General features: G+C 41.0%; 1 protein-coding gene across 12 annotated transcripts in view; it reads right to left on the bottom strand.

Annotated features, from left to right (window-relative positions):
- The window catches only part of ptprsb (protein tyrosine phosphatase receptor type Sb), a 97315-nt gene that overhangs the window by 20462 nt on the left and 60910 nt on the right, over positions 1 to 15943 (bottom strand). For 7 of the 12 annotated variants that reach the window (XM_028020127.1, XM_028020130.1, XM_028020129.1 and 4 more), the window contains 14 exons: positions 15096 to 15365; positions 13834 to 14213; positions 11936 to 12137; positions 9699 to 9835; positions 9419 to 9563; positions 5893 to 6222; positions 5578 to 5771; positions 5417 to 5443; positions 3961 to 4078; positions 3139 to 3783; positions 2258 to 2352; positions 713 to 969; positions 509 to 596; positions 145 to 363 (listed from right to left, as the gene is read on the bottom strand). In XM_028020127.1, the coding sequence (XP_027875928.1) occupies positions 145 to 363; positions 509 to 596; positions 713 to 969; positions 2258 to 2352; positions 3139 to 3783; positions 3961 to 4078; positions 5417 to 5443; positions 5578 to 5771; positions 5893 to 6222; positions 9419 to 9563; positions 9699 to 9835; positions 11936 to 12137; positions 13834 to 14213; positions 15096 to 15365 (3107 nt within the window). The remainder of the gene's footprint in view (positions 1 to 144; positions 364 to 508; positions 597 to 712; positions 970 to 2257; positions 2353 to 3138; positions 3784 to 3960; positions 4079 to 5416; positions 5444 to 5577; positions 5772 to 5892; positions 6223 to 9418; positions 9564 to 9698; positions 9836 to 11935; positions 12138 to 13833; positions 14214 to 15095; positions 15366 to 15943) is intronic. The other 5 variants (XM_028020133.1, XM_028020134.1, XM_028020136.1 and 2 more) reach the window with 1 other exon arrangement.

Raw genomic sequence — 15943 nt, 5'->3', positions numbered from 1 at the left:
ATTTGCCAATCACACTTTGACTAACGGGAATTATATAGTTTTAGCAGTGCGGCTGCAGATCACGACTCATAGTGTTAACCTGCAGGCAAGAAGGAGAGAGGAATGTTTTGTAGGCACGGAAACAACAGAAAGTGGCGTTCGTACCCCTGTTGTGGAGTTCAGTTCAGCCAGGATGAAAAAGACGTACTCCTGGCCCGGTTCTAGAGCACGGTTCTCAAAGCCCCCGTAGTCCAGCTGGTCCCCCAACGAGAAGAAGGCTGGTAGGGTTTCAGGTGTGAAACGGGCTGTGATGTAAGCCCGCCTTAGATCCACCTGCTTCTGCTGTCGAGAATCCCTCTGTCTTTGACTGATGTCTTTCAAAAGCTTCATAGAGAAGGAAAATGCAGAAAAACGTAACTCTAAGGCTGATATGTTGTTGTTAAAATGGCTAATTGTTGCCATGGGTTCTTGGAGAAGGAATTTTGTCTGTTTTTGGGTCAGTTGGTGCTGTTAATGTGGGGGTTCTCACCTCCTCAAGGTCCATTTCATCTGGACTCTTCAGGTGTCTAATGACGCCGCGGGCTCTCCGCAATGGAACCACAACGACATAAATGTTCCTGTTGAAACAAAGAGAAATAAATCAATTTGAGGCCAATGTCAGCATTATGAAATGCTCTCATCATGTATAGTTTGTTATAAAATCTGTTCTGAGCAAAAACTCTGAAAAACGTACTTGACAGGAGTGCGAGTTTCCAGCAACGGCAGGATGATGGTGACCGTGGCTTCGGTTTCACGGCGATTTTGGTCGATCTCAGGACGGCGAATGGTGATTGGTGGGGACGTTTTGGCTGTGATGCGGTGGCGAAGGCCTCCCATGTTGCCCTCGGGAGCCGTGATTTTAAAGTCATAGCTGGTGTCTGGCTGCAAGTTCGGAATGACTGCCTTCTTCAAACGTGCGTCCACCTCCATCTTCTGACGGTTGTACTCCACCTGGATGTTGGGAGCAGTTAAATATGTAACATTTCTATACAACAGCCTCCGCATTTACTGTATTAGTACCCCTGGTAAAGATGTATTAAAAGGCTTGAAAAAAAAGGTGTACTGATCTTCATAAGTCAGGACGCAGGTAGAAAAAATAGCTGCTGACCTCTAGAACAAAACCTAAAAGGTTTAAAACAACCACAACGATGAAAAACAAGACATCCTGTTTTCATCTGGCTTCAACATCTATTGAGTGCATACAGTAAAGAGAGGCATCTTGGGGCACCAAATCTCCATAAAAGCCATTTATTTTAGGGCTTTTGTCCACATCTTTACCGGAATCACCAATAACAGTTATGGCTCCTGTATTGAAATGACAAGACTAATGATAGCTTAGGGCTCTAACACTAAATTGATTTTCTAATTTCTTTGTATTTCAGTCAAACATTGTGTAACCTTAGATATATATTTTGTAATTCTGAGTGATTTTTTGACAATGTGCAGCTTTGTTAGATTTTGTTGCTATGCCACTACTGCTTAAGGCTGTAGCTTTATAACTGTGTTGTGTAAAGTCACGGAGTAGGATAAAATAGCAAACCTGATTTTAACCAATACCGACAAAACGTTTTCTTAAAACCAACTACAAACACATTTATTTTCATAAATCATTAGCAGTTAATAGCAAAGTTGTTGAACTGAGAATAGGTAAAGTACATGTTGATTTTAGTCAAAGCAGTAAATCAGTAAATCAACACTATGCCAAATCCACAATCCTAAAACTGTGGTAAACAAAACACTAGTGGCACATGGACTATCTTCATTGGTATGTTAGTGGAAACGTTGGGATATACAAGATAAATGTAAAGTTGGCTCTAATGTAAAAATAAAAAGTAAGAGTATAAAAGATGAGAAGTTCAAATACACTAATGTTTGCCTCAAACAGATAGAACTCAGTAGAAGTTGCATAACATTCCTACAGGAGTGTCTGAAACAAACAGTGAAGTGAGAAAATGTGCTGATTGCTACTTCTGTATTGTTCCATTTACCATTTCCCTTGGATGGTGTGATATACAGTAGGAGTGGTGCAAATCGGCCCAAAATAGCTGACTCCATTTTGTATTCAATAAGATATGAAGCTACCAATTCTACACAGGCATGAAATGGCAAATGTGTAACTTAACTAGCATCCATATTAAATAATATAGACCCTCTACAATTATCTGAGCTACTGTGTTGTACCAGACGGTGCATTGATGTCTTCTGACATGTATAGAACTAGCACCAGGTTAGGACATACAATGAAGCGGTAGGGGTTGCTGGTTTCTGGAAAATCCCAGGTGAGAAGGACGCTGGTCTTGGTGGCCAGATTGACAGAAAAATTTCTCGGCACATCTAGGATGCAAGCAGAAAAAACAAACAAAGACAAACAAAACAAACAAACAAAAAAAAACAATGGTTACTTATCACATATCAATGAAAAGAAATCCGAGGATCTTCCAGGTTCCCCGTGCAAACCTGCTGAGGTGGAAAATGTTACTCGGAGAGGAGTACATGATGGTTAAGAGGATGGGCAGGTGATGAGGAGAGTGGATGACATGAAAAAGTAAGTAACGGACAGATCGGCTGCAGTAATGTGACATGCCACACTTGTCAGACTGTATGTTCGTGTTTGGCTCTACTCAGAATTCAGCATGTCAGCAAGGCTTCGGAGAGAAGGTGGCAGTGAAGGTCTATCAGATAAGAAAAAGGTTTACCTGCAGATACAGCACCAGGCGCCACTTTTCACTTCAAATGAGACTAAACACTCACCTCCTCTTGTAGATACTGTACACCCTGGGCTCAGTATTGACTTTTACCTGAGGGTTTGTGATAAGCAGTGCTCTTGAGGCAAACATCCATTAACTATGAGCCTGCTTCCACTGGTGGTGAAGGGTAGGTGATGAAGGTACAAGTGAGTGAGTGAAGGAGATTAAGGGGTGGGAGCAGTTGTGTTCCTCTGAGACTTGCAGAACTCCTTCTCTCGGGGTGTGAGTTGGTGAAAGGTGGACCTGTAAAAACTGGCCCAGACTTCGTTTTAGTTTAGTGTCTGGAGGTGGACTCCACGATGAGGGGAGAAGTGAAGTTGAACCAGTGCTTAGGAGCTGAAAGGTGTTCCCCCAGGCCCACGGCCAGCCCTACCTGTTTCAAAGGCCAGGGTGAGGTACAACAGAGCAGGGCTGAAAGGGCCTGGCCCTGCCTGGTTGTGGGCTCTGAGCTGCACCTCGTAGGCTGTGCTGTGATTCATGCCCAAGATGGTATAGCTGGACTCACTTGCAGGAAGTGTGATGAGCCAAGGGGGAGCAGAGGAGGCTGGTAGGGCAGAGGAGCCCAAGTTGGAAGCCTTTCTGTAAGCTACGGTGTACTCTGTGACGGCGTTGCTGCACTCGTCTGGGGAGGGGGGCAGCCAGGAGAACTGGAGGGAGCAGCAGGTAGCGTTCACAAAATCGATTATTTTAGGGTATCCTGAGGGTGGACACATGGGAACAGCTATTTCCTGTTGCGTTGCATTTCCGTAGCCGGCTCGGCTTTTCGCAGAGAGGACAAAGATGTAGGAGGACCCTGGGGAGAGGTTTCTGACAGTGAAATTTCTCTCTTGAGGTTGGAAATCCACAGTGCCGTTTAAAGAAGTGTTCTTCAGCCCGAACTGTAGGCGGTAGCCCTGGATTTCCACTGGGGCCACCCGGCCATCAGAACCTGTCTCGGAGCATTCAAGCGGAGGAGACCACCTCACCACCACAGACGAGCCGGATCCCGGACGCACCCACAGGGACGGAGAGCCAGGCACTGCAGAGTGGGCAGCATAAAATCGGTTGTAAAATGCACTCTAAAACCATGTATCATGTAAATCTTGCAGAGGAAATTAGCATTGATCTGCTGTTTATTTACGGCACAGCTTTCTGTAAGATCAATTCCTGAATGTGTTACTAAATCCAGAGCGCTATATAGTTGACATATGCTTACCAATCCCTGTGGTCTGCACCAGCTTAGCTTTGCTGTGTGCTCCGTCCCCTTTGGTGGTGTATGCAGCCACTGAGACAGAATACAAAGTCTCTGCTTTCAAACCTCCTAAAACCAGTTCCTGATGGAGGAAAACGCACTGTTAAATACCGAACCTCTTTTCTACAGAAAAAGTGATTAGTTGTTAAAAAATATGACGCGAGTACACATCAGCAGACACAAGTTGTCACTATGTTGAAACAAAACAATACTGTTTTCAAATACTCTTTCTCCTTACTAATTAAGTACATTTTAAAGTAATTTAGATAATAGATGGAAAGCTAAGATAAAATAAATTACAACATGCGATAATAAACCATAAGATTTGCCGGGAACCACATTTCAATATATACAATAAATAATCTAAAATATTTTTCAATTCTGAAACAATTTTCAGAATTGAAAATTGAAATTTTCAATTTTGAAGTGATTTATAATTCCCAATCTCTAAATCACTTCAAGTGCTGCATTCTTCACTCATCACACTATTATCTTTGCAAGTTTGCAGACAGAATTAAATGCAAAACTTCTCAAAGAAGGTACAAAACAAATGTTCTTCTTTATATAAGCACAAATGTCTGTTGACAGACATATGGTCTGTATATACATCACAATAAATTGATTGGCAACAACCTCCTCAACTCAGTGGCTCTTCCTGTTAGTTGTACCCCAATTTTTGTAGCAATGTTTTTCCTTTCACTTAACTTTCCATTGTTATGATTGGATATAGAACTCTGTACGCACCAAACCTTTTGAGCAGTGACATTTTTGTGGCTTATCAGCATTGAGAAGTGGCGAACTGTTCCACAGTCAGCAGTCCTCCACATGACATGTAAAAAAAATCTTTCTTTAAATTTTTTTTGAAACTATACCTTTCTGAGAATTGTGGGTTTTTCAATAGGTGCCAAATATTATCACTTTAAATTGTGTGTTATTAATGCACATCACACACACAGTTTAGTGTCAATACATAGGTTTTCAATATAAATTGTTGAAATAAAATAACTTTTCAATTAGATTCTAATCTAGATTATCCATCTCATTGTGATGGAGATGTAATAACAAAATGAAGAATTATCAAAATATTTTACAATGTATTATCAGTTTCAATGTATCAGTATTTTAATGTGCATTTTTATGTTTTTTATATACGAATTCATATCCAGTCTGATGGAAATGGTGTATGTTCTTGGAAAAAGTATTATTAATTACACCATTTTATTTAAACATAAAATGATCTATTTTTTGGGACATGTTCAAAGTAACCGAACAAACAAATATAGAATTAGATAATAGAGGATTTGATTAAATCCTTCTTAAGAACTGAATTTAAAGTCTGGGACTAATTCTGTTGGATGGATTTGCTTGTGAGCTCATTTATAATTTCCTTGTGGGAAAACGACCGGCAGTCTGCACTCACATACTGAGTCGAATCATCCTCCTCCATCTTGTCACACAGAAGAAGCACGCCCCCGTAGGCAGCCGAGACGAGGAGTGAGTCAAAAGATTAGATGGGAAAAAGGAAAATGTTTATAGATATTAGAGATGAGCGTTGGTTTATCTTTGAAATGGCGATTTCACCTGGGATTCATCCAATAGAAGGTCTTTGATTCGGGGCAGGGTGCGTGATTCACCGCTCTCCGTGCGGCTGAAGTGCACCTGGTACCCCCGTATCTGGCCTTGCCGTAACCGTGGCAACACAGAGCGCCACGTTACCCGGAGAGCTGAGGAGTTGAGGGGCTGAACGTCCACCTGTCGGGGAGCGGCGCCGGGAACTAGCACACGCAGAACGCACGCAAATGCAGAGTTAATTAAAAAGACAAAGTGTCCTAACTAGTAAATAAACAGCTAACCAATCAATACCATTTAAGTCTGATCAGTGACACACGTTCTTACCACCCTCATGTGTTCTGCACAGCACGGCCGGGCTTCTGGGTCCGGTCCCCTCTGCTGTGGAGGCTGCCAGAGTGATATTGTACCAGCTCCACTTCTCCAGGCCCTCTAACACAATCTGTGTCTGCTGCGCTGTGATGGGAGGCCCATCCACCTCAAAGCCCTGAGTTTCTCCTCCTTCTTCTTCTCCTGTCCCAGAAACCCTTTGGTATTTGAGCTCATAACCTGCCAACTCGCCATTCTGGGCCTCCACCTGAGGCGGCCTCCAGCTCACTCCCAGTGAGGTGGAGCTGACACTCTCGCAGGACACACCTTCAGGTGCAGCTGAGGGCTCTTGGATGGATAGAGGTAAGGGAGCAAATTGGCAAAGAGTTTAGGATATGAAAAAAAACAAACGAACAATAAAACAGTAAGAGAGGGGGAAAATCATAAGCAAAAGGATGGGAAGCAAGGGCAAAAAAAAAGGAAACAATAAGAAATGAAAGTAAACTGAACTGAAATAAAGAACACACACCTTGGAAAAGTATCAACACCCCTTGATTTTTTTTTTGTATCTAGTCCGTTTACAACCACAAGCTTTAATGTGTTTACTGAGATTTACTATTGTGTGATAAACCGACACCAAGTAGAGCACAATTGTAAAGTGGAAGGAACATATACATTAAACCAGTTTTCTGCATTAGCTTTAATTGTTTTAGGCTAAATCAATATGAATTAGGGTTATTGACCTGCTGGTAGGTGAACCTCCTACTCAGGTTTATGTCATCTACAATCTACAAAAAGTTGACTTCAACATTACCTTGAAATTTTACAACCCAGCCCAGACCCATAGACATTGTGTCTGAGCCCAATCCAACTTGACTAAATAACTCCAATTAGAAGCCAGAGCCCAAAGTAAATATTTTACTATTTGAAACTAATAGCAGTTTATAATATTTCCAGTCAGATTTTGCAATCTGCTGGCTTAGTAGTGTAATTTATCTTGCTTTTAGGATTTGCTTGACATCATCCAGCTCCATTTTGATGCTTGTTGCAACCGCTGGATGAGTCACTTGGATGTGTGACTGATAGGAGCAGAGCAGGGCGAAGCCACACGTGAATTAGTTGTTCAGTGCTCTGCACTTATTGCAGTCCAACTTCTGCATTTGCTTTCATTATTTCCTCAACCAGGTAAATGACCTACATCTCTATGTACACTAGAATAAGTAGCATCACTTTCTACATTGAGCATTCTAGTTTACTTTTCTCTGTGCTTTATCTACAGTAGCCTTATTAAAAACGCACCAGGAAAGACTAACCCTAATTTCAAGAAAGTAATGTTGGCGCAATCCGGCCCAGGTATTGATTATAGATCAAAACTCTAATGCACACACCTACACTTAAGGACAATTTAGAAAAACAAATTTTAGTTTTAATGATGTCTTTGGACAGTGGGAGGAAGACGGAGTACCTAGAGAGAATCAATGCATGCACAGGGAAAGCATGTAAACTCCATGCAGAAAGACTCCTGGCCAGGATTCGAATTCAGGACCTTCCTGCTGCAGGGCAACAAAAGTGCTACCAAATGCAGCCCATGTGAATACATAGTAGTGCCACTAAGTTTTACAAGTTTTCAGTGATAGATAAAATTTAAAAAAAACGTGTCATTTTCCTTCTACTTCACATTTGTGTACATTATCACATAAAATCCCTACAAATTAAATAAAAGGCTGAAACTTGAGGTATGAATACTTTGCAAGGCTTGAAAGTAAAAAAAAAACAGAAGAAAAAGAAAAGGGGTGCTACAGCATAATGTAAATGCATAATGTTAGGCTTAGAGGATAATGAAATAAACCCGAGACAAGAGTATTGATCCTAAGTGGACAACTTAATTATATGGAAGAAGATTGCACATCCGATAGCCAACAATTATTTTATCATCTGGCTGTAGCTGGTGGCATAAAGGGGTCCAGGTTCATGAATGAAAAAAAGAGAATGAAAACAAAAAATAAATTCTCTCCTTTTGAAGGAGTGACACACAGCTTTCCACCCAGAAGCAGACGCACACACACACATACATTTATACACATTTCCCAACAGCAGCCTCCATGGCAGCATAATCCCTGAGTCCTTGGGATAATAGAGTGTGGTGAGACTTTCCTGCTCTGACAAGGGGAAGGTCTTAAGCTTTGCAACAAGGAGATAAAACAAGCTAAAACAATCTTACACAGTGCCAAAATGATTTAGAAGTCAGGTTGGAAAAGAAAGGCACTAAGACAGGAAGTCAGGATGGAATATATATATAAAAAAGGAAAACATGAAGAACTCTCACACCTTTCCGCCACTACAACAGACATCACTCACCTTAACACACATGCAAAGGCTAAAGCATGGGCGAGGTGTCCAGGCTTGTGCTTGATCTCCTGAGGTGTGCAGCTCAGCTCTGTGTGCGCGTGTCGGCGTGTGCGTGTGTGTGTGTAACAGTCACAGCTGACAGGTTCAAGTATCTATTCACTCAGCCGTACAGCCACTGTTCTGCTGGCCTCGGGGGACAATCTAGATGTGCACCAAAGCTTGGCGATAACAAAGCACACCTAACCTCCCTGGGAAATGAATTCTACTGCACGAAACAGTCTGCTTATCAAGCACCTTCTTTTCTCTTTATCCAAGGTACCCTCCCCTCCCCTCACCTTCCGCTTTGACACCTCTAGTGTACCACCCACTTAGGTCACTTCAGAAGGGGAGCGAACAGTCACCGTTCTGCTGAGTTATTGTTAAATAATTAAAATAACAAAACTTACCACGTCAGAGATAACCTAGAGTACTTAATCACCGCTGCGACTTTATGAATTCTTTCCTTGGTTCCATTTCTTGTTTATCGTTTTGTCCTCTTAAGGGCAGAGGGGATTTTGAATGCAGAGCAACAAGGTGGATCCGTTTTGAGCCTTATCGGCTATCGGTGTTTGTGTATAAAAAAAGTGAAAGAAATAGAGACAAGGGAGAGAATCCAAGTGTTGTGTGTGGTAAAATATAAACTACATGGTACTTACCTGACATCGTAACAGGCCAGTGACCGTCCTTTAACACACCAATGGTTGCGAGTCAGTAAGTGGAAGAAAGTTTCAGCCTCTCAAAAATGCATTATACTGTACACTGACAGAGGAAAGGAAATGAAGAGATAGCCAAGAAATAAAAGTACAAAAACATAATTCTGCTGCTCTGTCTCCATCTGTCGTGTTGTTTTGGCTGTGTGGGGGAAGAGAGGCCGCTCAGCGGAAGATAGACACAGTTAAAGGTGCACGGATGGATGGGAGGAGGGAGAGGTGGACAGATGGGATGAGAAAGGAGACACATGGAGAGATTCTGAGATGGTTTCCAGGTTTTTATCAGGTCAGCAGCTGAGGAAACGGCGACATGTGTGAGCGTGTGATTTGAGAGGCAGAAAATATTTCCCAAGGAGGTAAATATGACACGATTAAAATGTGCAGGAGGCGCTCGTTGCGGTGCTTGTGTGAGCATATTATATAAAATTAGTGAAACAAGGACATACTGGCTTGGGATGTCCTCTGCACAAGTTCATTGGTGAACGCGCCGATGCCTTTGTTGGAGATGGCGGCCAGGGAGAAGGAGTACTCGGTGTTCGCTTTCAGGCCCTCGACGGTGTAAGAGTTCCTCGACCCGAAGGTCAACTTCTCCTGTGAGCGGAGAACAGAGAGGTGAACCCTGCTGAGTGTCCGGGTTAATCTCTTACATTTCCTCCTTTTATCTCACCTCTTTACTTCTACGATGGCACAAAGTCCACAAAAAAACAAGTGAGCAAAAAAGCTTACCAAACTGCCAAACTTGACAGGCTTGTAGAGAAGCTCATAGTTGACAATTTTCTCCTTGGTGTACGCAGGCTCCCAGGTCAGCTCAATGCTGGTGTCTGTCACCTTCCCGACTTTAAACTTTCCTGGTTGACCTGGAACTGAGCAGGACCAGACAACACACCCAGTAAGGCCTCAGCCCTTCCAACCAGGTATCTTTCTAATGTAAACACAAACTATGATTATTCTTCTGGTAGTTCAATATCCTGAAAAGATTCATCAAATAGTTCTGTACAACAGGCCTCCACACTTATTAGCACCCATGCTAACGATGTGCAAAGAACTTTAAGAAGATTAATTTTCACCTTGCAAAATGTGGAAGAACGGGAGCCTTTAAATTTCAATTAATTTATTCAGTGAAAAAAAACTTATTCTAATAATAATCACTGGTGGTGCAATTATTGGCACTTTTAAGAAAACCTCTAATACCAAAATGAAGAAAATCAACTGAGTTTAGTATTCTGTACAAAATGCCTGACTACTTTTAAAGTGATCAGAGTGTTTGAAAAGACTGTAACGGCATCTTGTGTTTGTTCTGCTATGTTTTGGTTTATGATGCATTTTGAGTCAAAGTTATACGTTTCCTCACATCTCCTGTTTACTGTGCTGCTTTATTTTCATTCGTCTGATCCTTTAGTTTTTAGATTCTTTTTATCTTTTTATTTTGATCAGTCTGGTTGTTTCTGTTCTCTTGTGTGGTCTTTCATATCTGCTTTCGATCTCTGAAACATTGTGTTTTGGTCAAATTCTTGTAGTTGTGTTTTGTTTAGGGTTTTTTTTTATTGGTTTATTTTGGCTGTACTATAGTTTTTGGTCACTGTGTGTTTAGTTTCTGTTTTGCTGTAAATTCTCTACTTCTCTATTCTCAAGTTTCTGTTCCATACAGTCTTTGGAAGTTCCTTCTTAGTCTACATTTTTCAATGTTCTATTACTTTCAGGCATTCTTTAAAATTCTTTGCTCATAAGAAAATTGGTAAATGCATAAACTTGTCCATATGTGTGGCTAACAAAGCGGGAAAAAGACTCAGGTTTATATGGCCATCATGCACAGTGAGCATAATGGTAAGAGACATAAAAAATGTCAATAGTTCATTGTTAAAGATTGGCATTTTGAGATCACAGAGTTTCCATAGTGACCCTTGTATACTATTTACATGCAAATCAGTTTGTTTTGGAGGCATGTTATGGATAAAAAGAGTATTATGTCTGGCCATCCTGTATGTAAATGTGCACAGTTTGCTAATGCTGAGGCTTTAACTTGAACTGATCACTTTGATCAGATGAGACTTATATTGATCTTTTTTTAAGCCGCAAACACTGCAGGTGTATCTGGCATGAAACAAATGATGCCTAGAGTGCGGTTGATAAGCTTAGAGTGCAACACATCATAGAAATTTGAAATATCAAAAGATTTTAATTAAAAAAAATATGTTGTCTCTGTCAGAAAGCTGTATATCTGCCAGCAGTGGATTTTTCAGTAGTAAAATGACATAGAAAGGATTCACCAGATTCTAAATTAACCTTCTCCCAGTGGCATGAGCTGAAGAGAAAAAGCATAAGAGATGATCCAGTACTCTGGATGATTTAGAGATATTGTGTGAAAGGGAGTGATCAAAGATCCGTCCCACTCTATTCTCTAACCTTGTAAATGTCATAGAAGCAGAATAAGTCCTGTCCTATTGGTAAAAGTCTGCTTTATGAAGTGTTGACATCAGGGACACCAATGAAGTGTGAAGAGTGCTAGATGAAATGGACTACACCAGAGTGTGTATGCAATTTTCATGTTTCCATCATATGTAGATAGTGGTGCATACTAAGCTTACACAATGTCTGTAAAACATTAAATTCTAAAACTATGAATAAAAATTGTAATACCAATATTGACCATGCTTAACCAACATTTATCAGACATTGTCCTATCTTTACCTTTGCACAATTTCACCACCACTCAACATGCACTCCAGCATCCCAGCCACTAAAGATATCAATCAGACTTACAGTATGAACAGTAAGGACAATGACTGTCCATCCAACTGGCCAAATATATGACTGATATGCAGAACATGAAATTCTGATCTTTAAACCTCTACTGACAAATCCAGCTTAGTACTTGCCTATATCTGCAGGCACCAGTCAATATATCAGCCAATACATCAGATGAGACCTGGGATTGATTATGGTTTTGAAATTGAGGCACTTACCTCCACGCAAAACTTTCACATGTACAGGATCTGAAAAAGGGCCATCGCCTACAGAGGTGAAGGCGAGGACTTGGATGGTGTATGTCTCTGAGGCCACGAGGTTCTGAATGGTAGTGATCACGCTGTCCTGCACGTTGTGTATCTGCCACTCATTAATGGCTCGGGATGGGTCCATGGTGTAGTATACACGATAGCCTTTCACCTAGAAAGGAACGGAGAGAGCAGCAACTATAACTGAGGCCTCTGCTTCAGAATCTGATTTTTAGGTTATCAGGGACAACATTTTATTATTTGGTCTAATCCCTCAGTCACTCTACAATGATAATCCATAATACCATGTTTTAACAGAGCCAGACTTTACAATGGCTGGGGTCATCTGGTTTACTTTACAGTGTTTAGTCCAGATGATATGGTGCTTTACTGTGTGCTTAATGCCATTTTTACAAAGAGATTTTATACAACGGCCACAGTGAAAAGGAAAATTGACAAAACCAATGAGCTGATTCTGGCCTTTAAGATGTAATAACTGCACCTCTAGCCATTTGGGATTTTTGGAAACACAGTAGGTAGGTCAGAGTTTATGTAATCTCTCTGCCATGCCAACTCCCTAAACCTCCAGTTCTCCCACCTCCCCTTCGCTTACTCTTTATTATCCATAATCCCCATATGCACTCAATTCAGTCTTGTGCTTTTATGAACCCGCTGTTCAGTTAGGTAGGCTTGAAAAAGGAAATGGGCCTCAAGAGGGAGCACTCTCAACTTAGAGTGGACAGTCCAATTACCCTTTCTTTTTTTAGAGAGCAGAGAAAGTAGCAAGAGACTTATGGGACCAGAATCTTTGGCAAGACATGGTCCTCAGAAAGTAAGTGAACATGCAAGCTGGACAAAAGTGCCCAATAAAGATGTGAAATGGGCCTCTTTATTGTTTTAAAATGCAGCTACTTGCAAAACAGCTTCACAGTAAGCAAAGGTAAGACTTTTCTATGAAGACCCTCTTCATATGGTGTAGTATTTCATCCCTATTTTAATCAGGTTGGTTTTCCTTTGTAAGTGCAGCAAATCAATACCAATAGCACAAAACATTCAGAAAATTGTGAATTAACTTCTATGAAGGTGTCTGCAGGTTTTCCACATGGATTGTTCCTTGGACCGTCGCTATTTATGCTTTAACTTCCATCTGTAACAATGTATGTAGATCACACTGTGATTTCTGTGGCTGGTGCCAGTAAAATCCAGGGGATGCATGGTTAGATCAGAGCCACTGAGACTTAATGTGAAGCAGTTTGTATGCTTCTCTTAAAGTCACCATGGTTGGCAGTAGAGCCAAATGTTTCTTCTGTCAGTAGGCAGAGTACTTGTTGTTTCTGAACTAGAATCAATTCTAAGCTTTAATTTCTTGCTCAACTGATATATACTGTATATATATATATATATATATATATATATATATATATATACATGTAACATTGTCACATTGTCAGACTTAATCTCTGTTAGTTCAGGTTCATATAAAAATGACATAACCATGGATGAAATAGACTGTAAGCAGTCAATAATTCTGTCACACATCATTTACTCTCTAACCAGCTTGCCAAAAGCCAGTGTTATAAATGTTAAAGCAGCACTGTTGTTTTTCTACTTGAAAAGTACTAGAAACAGGAACTTGTATGTAATTTTATTGTCATTTTGACATAGATTAAATGCTTTAAATACATCTCAATTGACATATTTACACTGAAGTTGCAACATGTTTTAATGGAGACTCTAATACCTTCAGAAATGCAAAAAAAAAAGAAAAGTAAAGTATTTAAATGTATTTAATTTGATAATATTAAATAAATAATTCTAAAGTACAAAAAAAAAGTGTGTGAAGTGCTTCAAAGTTCAAAATGCCCCACCTGTCCATTGGGCTCCTCTGGTTCCTCCCAGCGCACCATCACCGTGTTCTCAGAGATGACATGGGCCTGCACGTTCCTCGGGGGGCTCGCAGGGGCTTGCTCTCCGGTGCGAGCCTCCACGCGGGCCGATGGCGGCCCCTGTCCGATGCTGTTGAAGGCCGACACCCGTATTTCGTACTCAGTGTTGGGGTAGAGTCCACCGATGCTGTAGCGGGTGGTGGTGATGCTGTCCACCGTCTCATACTTGCTGTCTGGCCCTTTGGCCCGGTACTGAATGATGTAGTAGGACACGGGGTCGGGATTGCCTGAGTCCCAGGTGATGGTGACACTGGTAGCTGTGGTCTCTGTGACGATGGGCATGCCAGGAGGCTTTGGTAAAGCTGTGGATCCCAACATCAGCAGATAGACAGGATTATTAGTTATTGCAAACGATTTCGCTGGGTTTACCCCATGCTATATACATTCTATATCTTTATTATCGCCATATCTGAAGGCATTATTTTGTTTTAGACATTTAGTGTTTACAATATTTTTACAAAGGAATTCTAATTCTGCTGTTGAAAACTAATAAGATAATTTTCCAGTCTGCACACAGTTTCTGTTAGTCTTTAGCCTCTAATGTTGTCTTATATTACAGCTGAAGAATATTTATAAAACATGATATTGTAAATTGAAATTAAAATTAGCTGAAATTAGTACTAAAATCAGTTTTTGTGGGTCAAAAAAGGTGAAAAAACAGGTCACAAAATTGTCATTGTTGTAATTCTAAATTAAATTTAATCTGAAATTCAAATTCTAGCTTCCTTCAATGCTTACAGCTGACAAAGTAGCTTAATATGTTGATGAAACTGAAAATCCATAAGTCCCACAATTAGAAAACATTATTTATACATAACTTGGTGGTATTTTTGGGGTTTGTATTTTGTGGTGAAATCCTCAAAGAATAATAATGACTCATGGTGCACTCAGGGTTTAAACTATTTTTAAGCTCTAATGATATGGTTTCTCAAATTTCTAATTTCAGCAGCAGCAACTTGCTCCAGCTTGTAGAGCTGATAAATTAGAGCATATTAATTTTTTCAGAAGGGCCTCATATAGCTTCAAGAAAAAAACAAAAATATGAAATTGGCTCGTGCTGTTCTTTGGGATACAGAAAATCAGAAATCTTTACATCTCCAAATCTGCAGGATGTGTACTTGACAAATAAAACACATTCTAAAACAATGCCTATTTTAAAAAAAATATTACAAATGGATTCTTACTCTTGACTAAGACCTGAGCAGTGGCCTCAATGATGCCCAGGCTGCTCATGGCCACGCAGGTATAGTTGGCCGACTCCCGGACGCCGTTGAGCTCCAGCACATTCCGTCCGATGGGCATCTCGTCCTCCGGGGTCAGGTCCTCCGTGCCCAACATCCACTTGACGTAAGGCATGGGCGAACCCACGGCCACGCAGGTGATGTTGACGCTCCCCCCAGGCATGATCTCGTGATTGTTGGGTGAGATAGAGAAACGAGGGGGCACGCGGCGCACTGGGAGAGGAAGAGAGCCGGGGTAAAAAGGAAAATGGGGGCAGGGGGAAGGGTTGGGGAAGGGGGTACAAAGTGTGAGGCAGAGGAGGAGAAAAGAGGGAAGAGGGGGAGCAAGGAGGGGAAAGGTGGGGAAAAAGAATGAGAAAGAAAGAGCAAAGCAAAGAGTAGGAGATCAAGAGAAAAAGTGAGGGAAGAAGAGATAAAAAAGGAAGAGAGAGAGAGAGAGAGGAGAGGTAACAGGAAGGGGGAAAATGAACTTCAGGGATTTACAGAAAATTACAAAGGGATATTTCAAGTTTAGTCCCAATTACTTTATGGCACTGATGATTTCAACAAAAAGACACAAATCTTGTGTTAAGCTCAACCGTTCAGAGTGAGCTGCCTACTCAAAATAATATTGTGACAAACTCTTGAGTTTCATTTCAACCAGGACATGACACCTATAGTCAGTTTCTCTTCTCCTGAATAGAATTTGCGCTTCCTTTTTTCTTTCAGCTGCATTGTTCTCGTTTTATCTCCCTCCTTGAAGCCATTCTAAACTTTATCCGGAGACTTCAGAGAGAAACTTTACTTGATTG

The sequence above is a fragment of the Xiphophorus couchianus genome, chromosome 6 (genome assembly GCF_001444195.1).
Source record: "Xiphophorus couchianus chromosome 6, X_couchianus-1.0, whole genome shotgun sequence".
NCBI lineage: Eukaryota > Metazoa > Chordata > Actinopteri > Cyprinodontiformes > Poeciliidae > Xiphophorus > Xiphophorus couchianus.
Note: the sequence above shows the minus strand (reverse complement) of the source record. Positions and strands in the feature narration are given on the sequence as shown.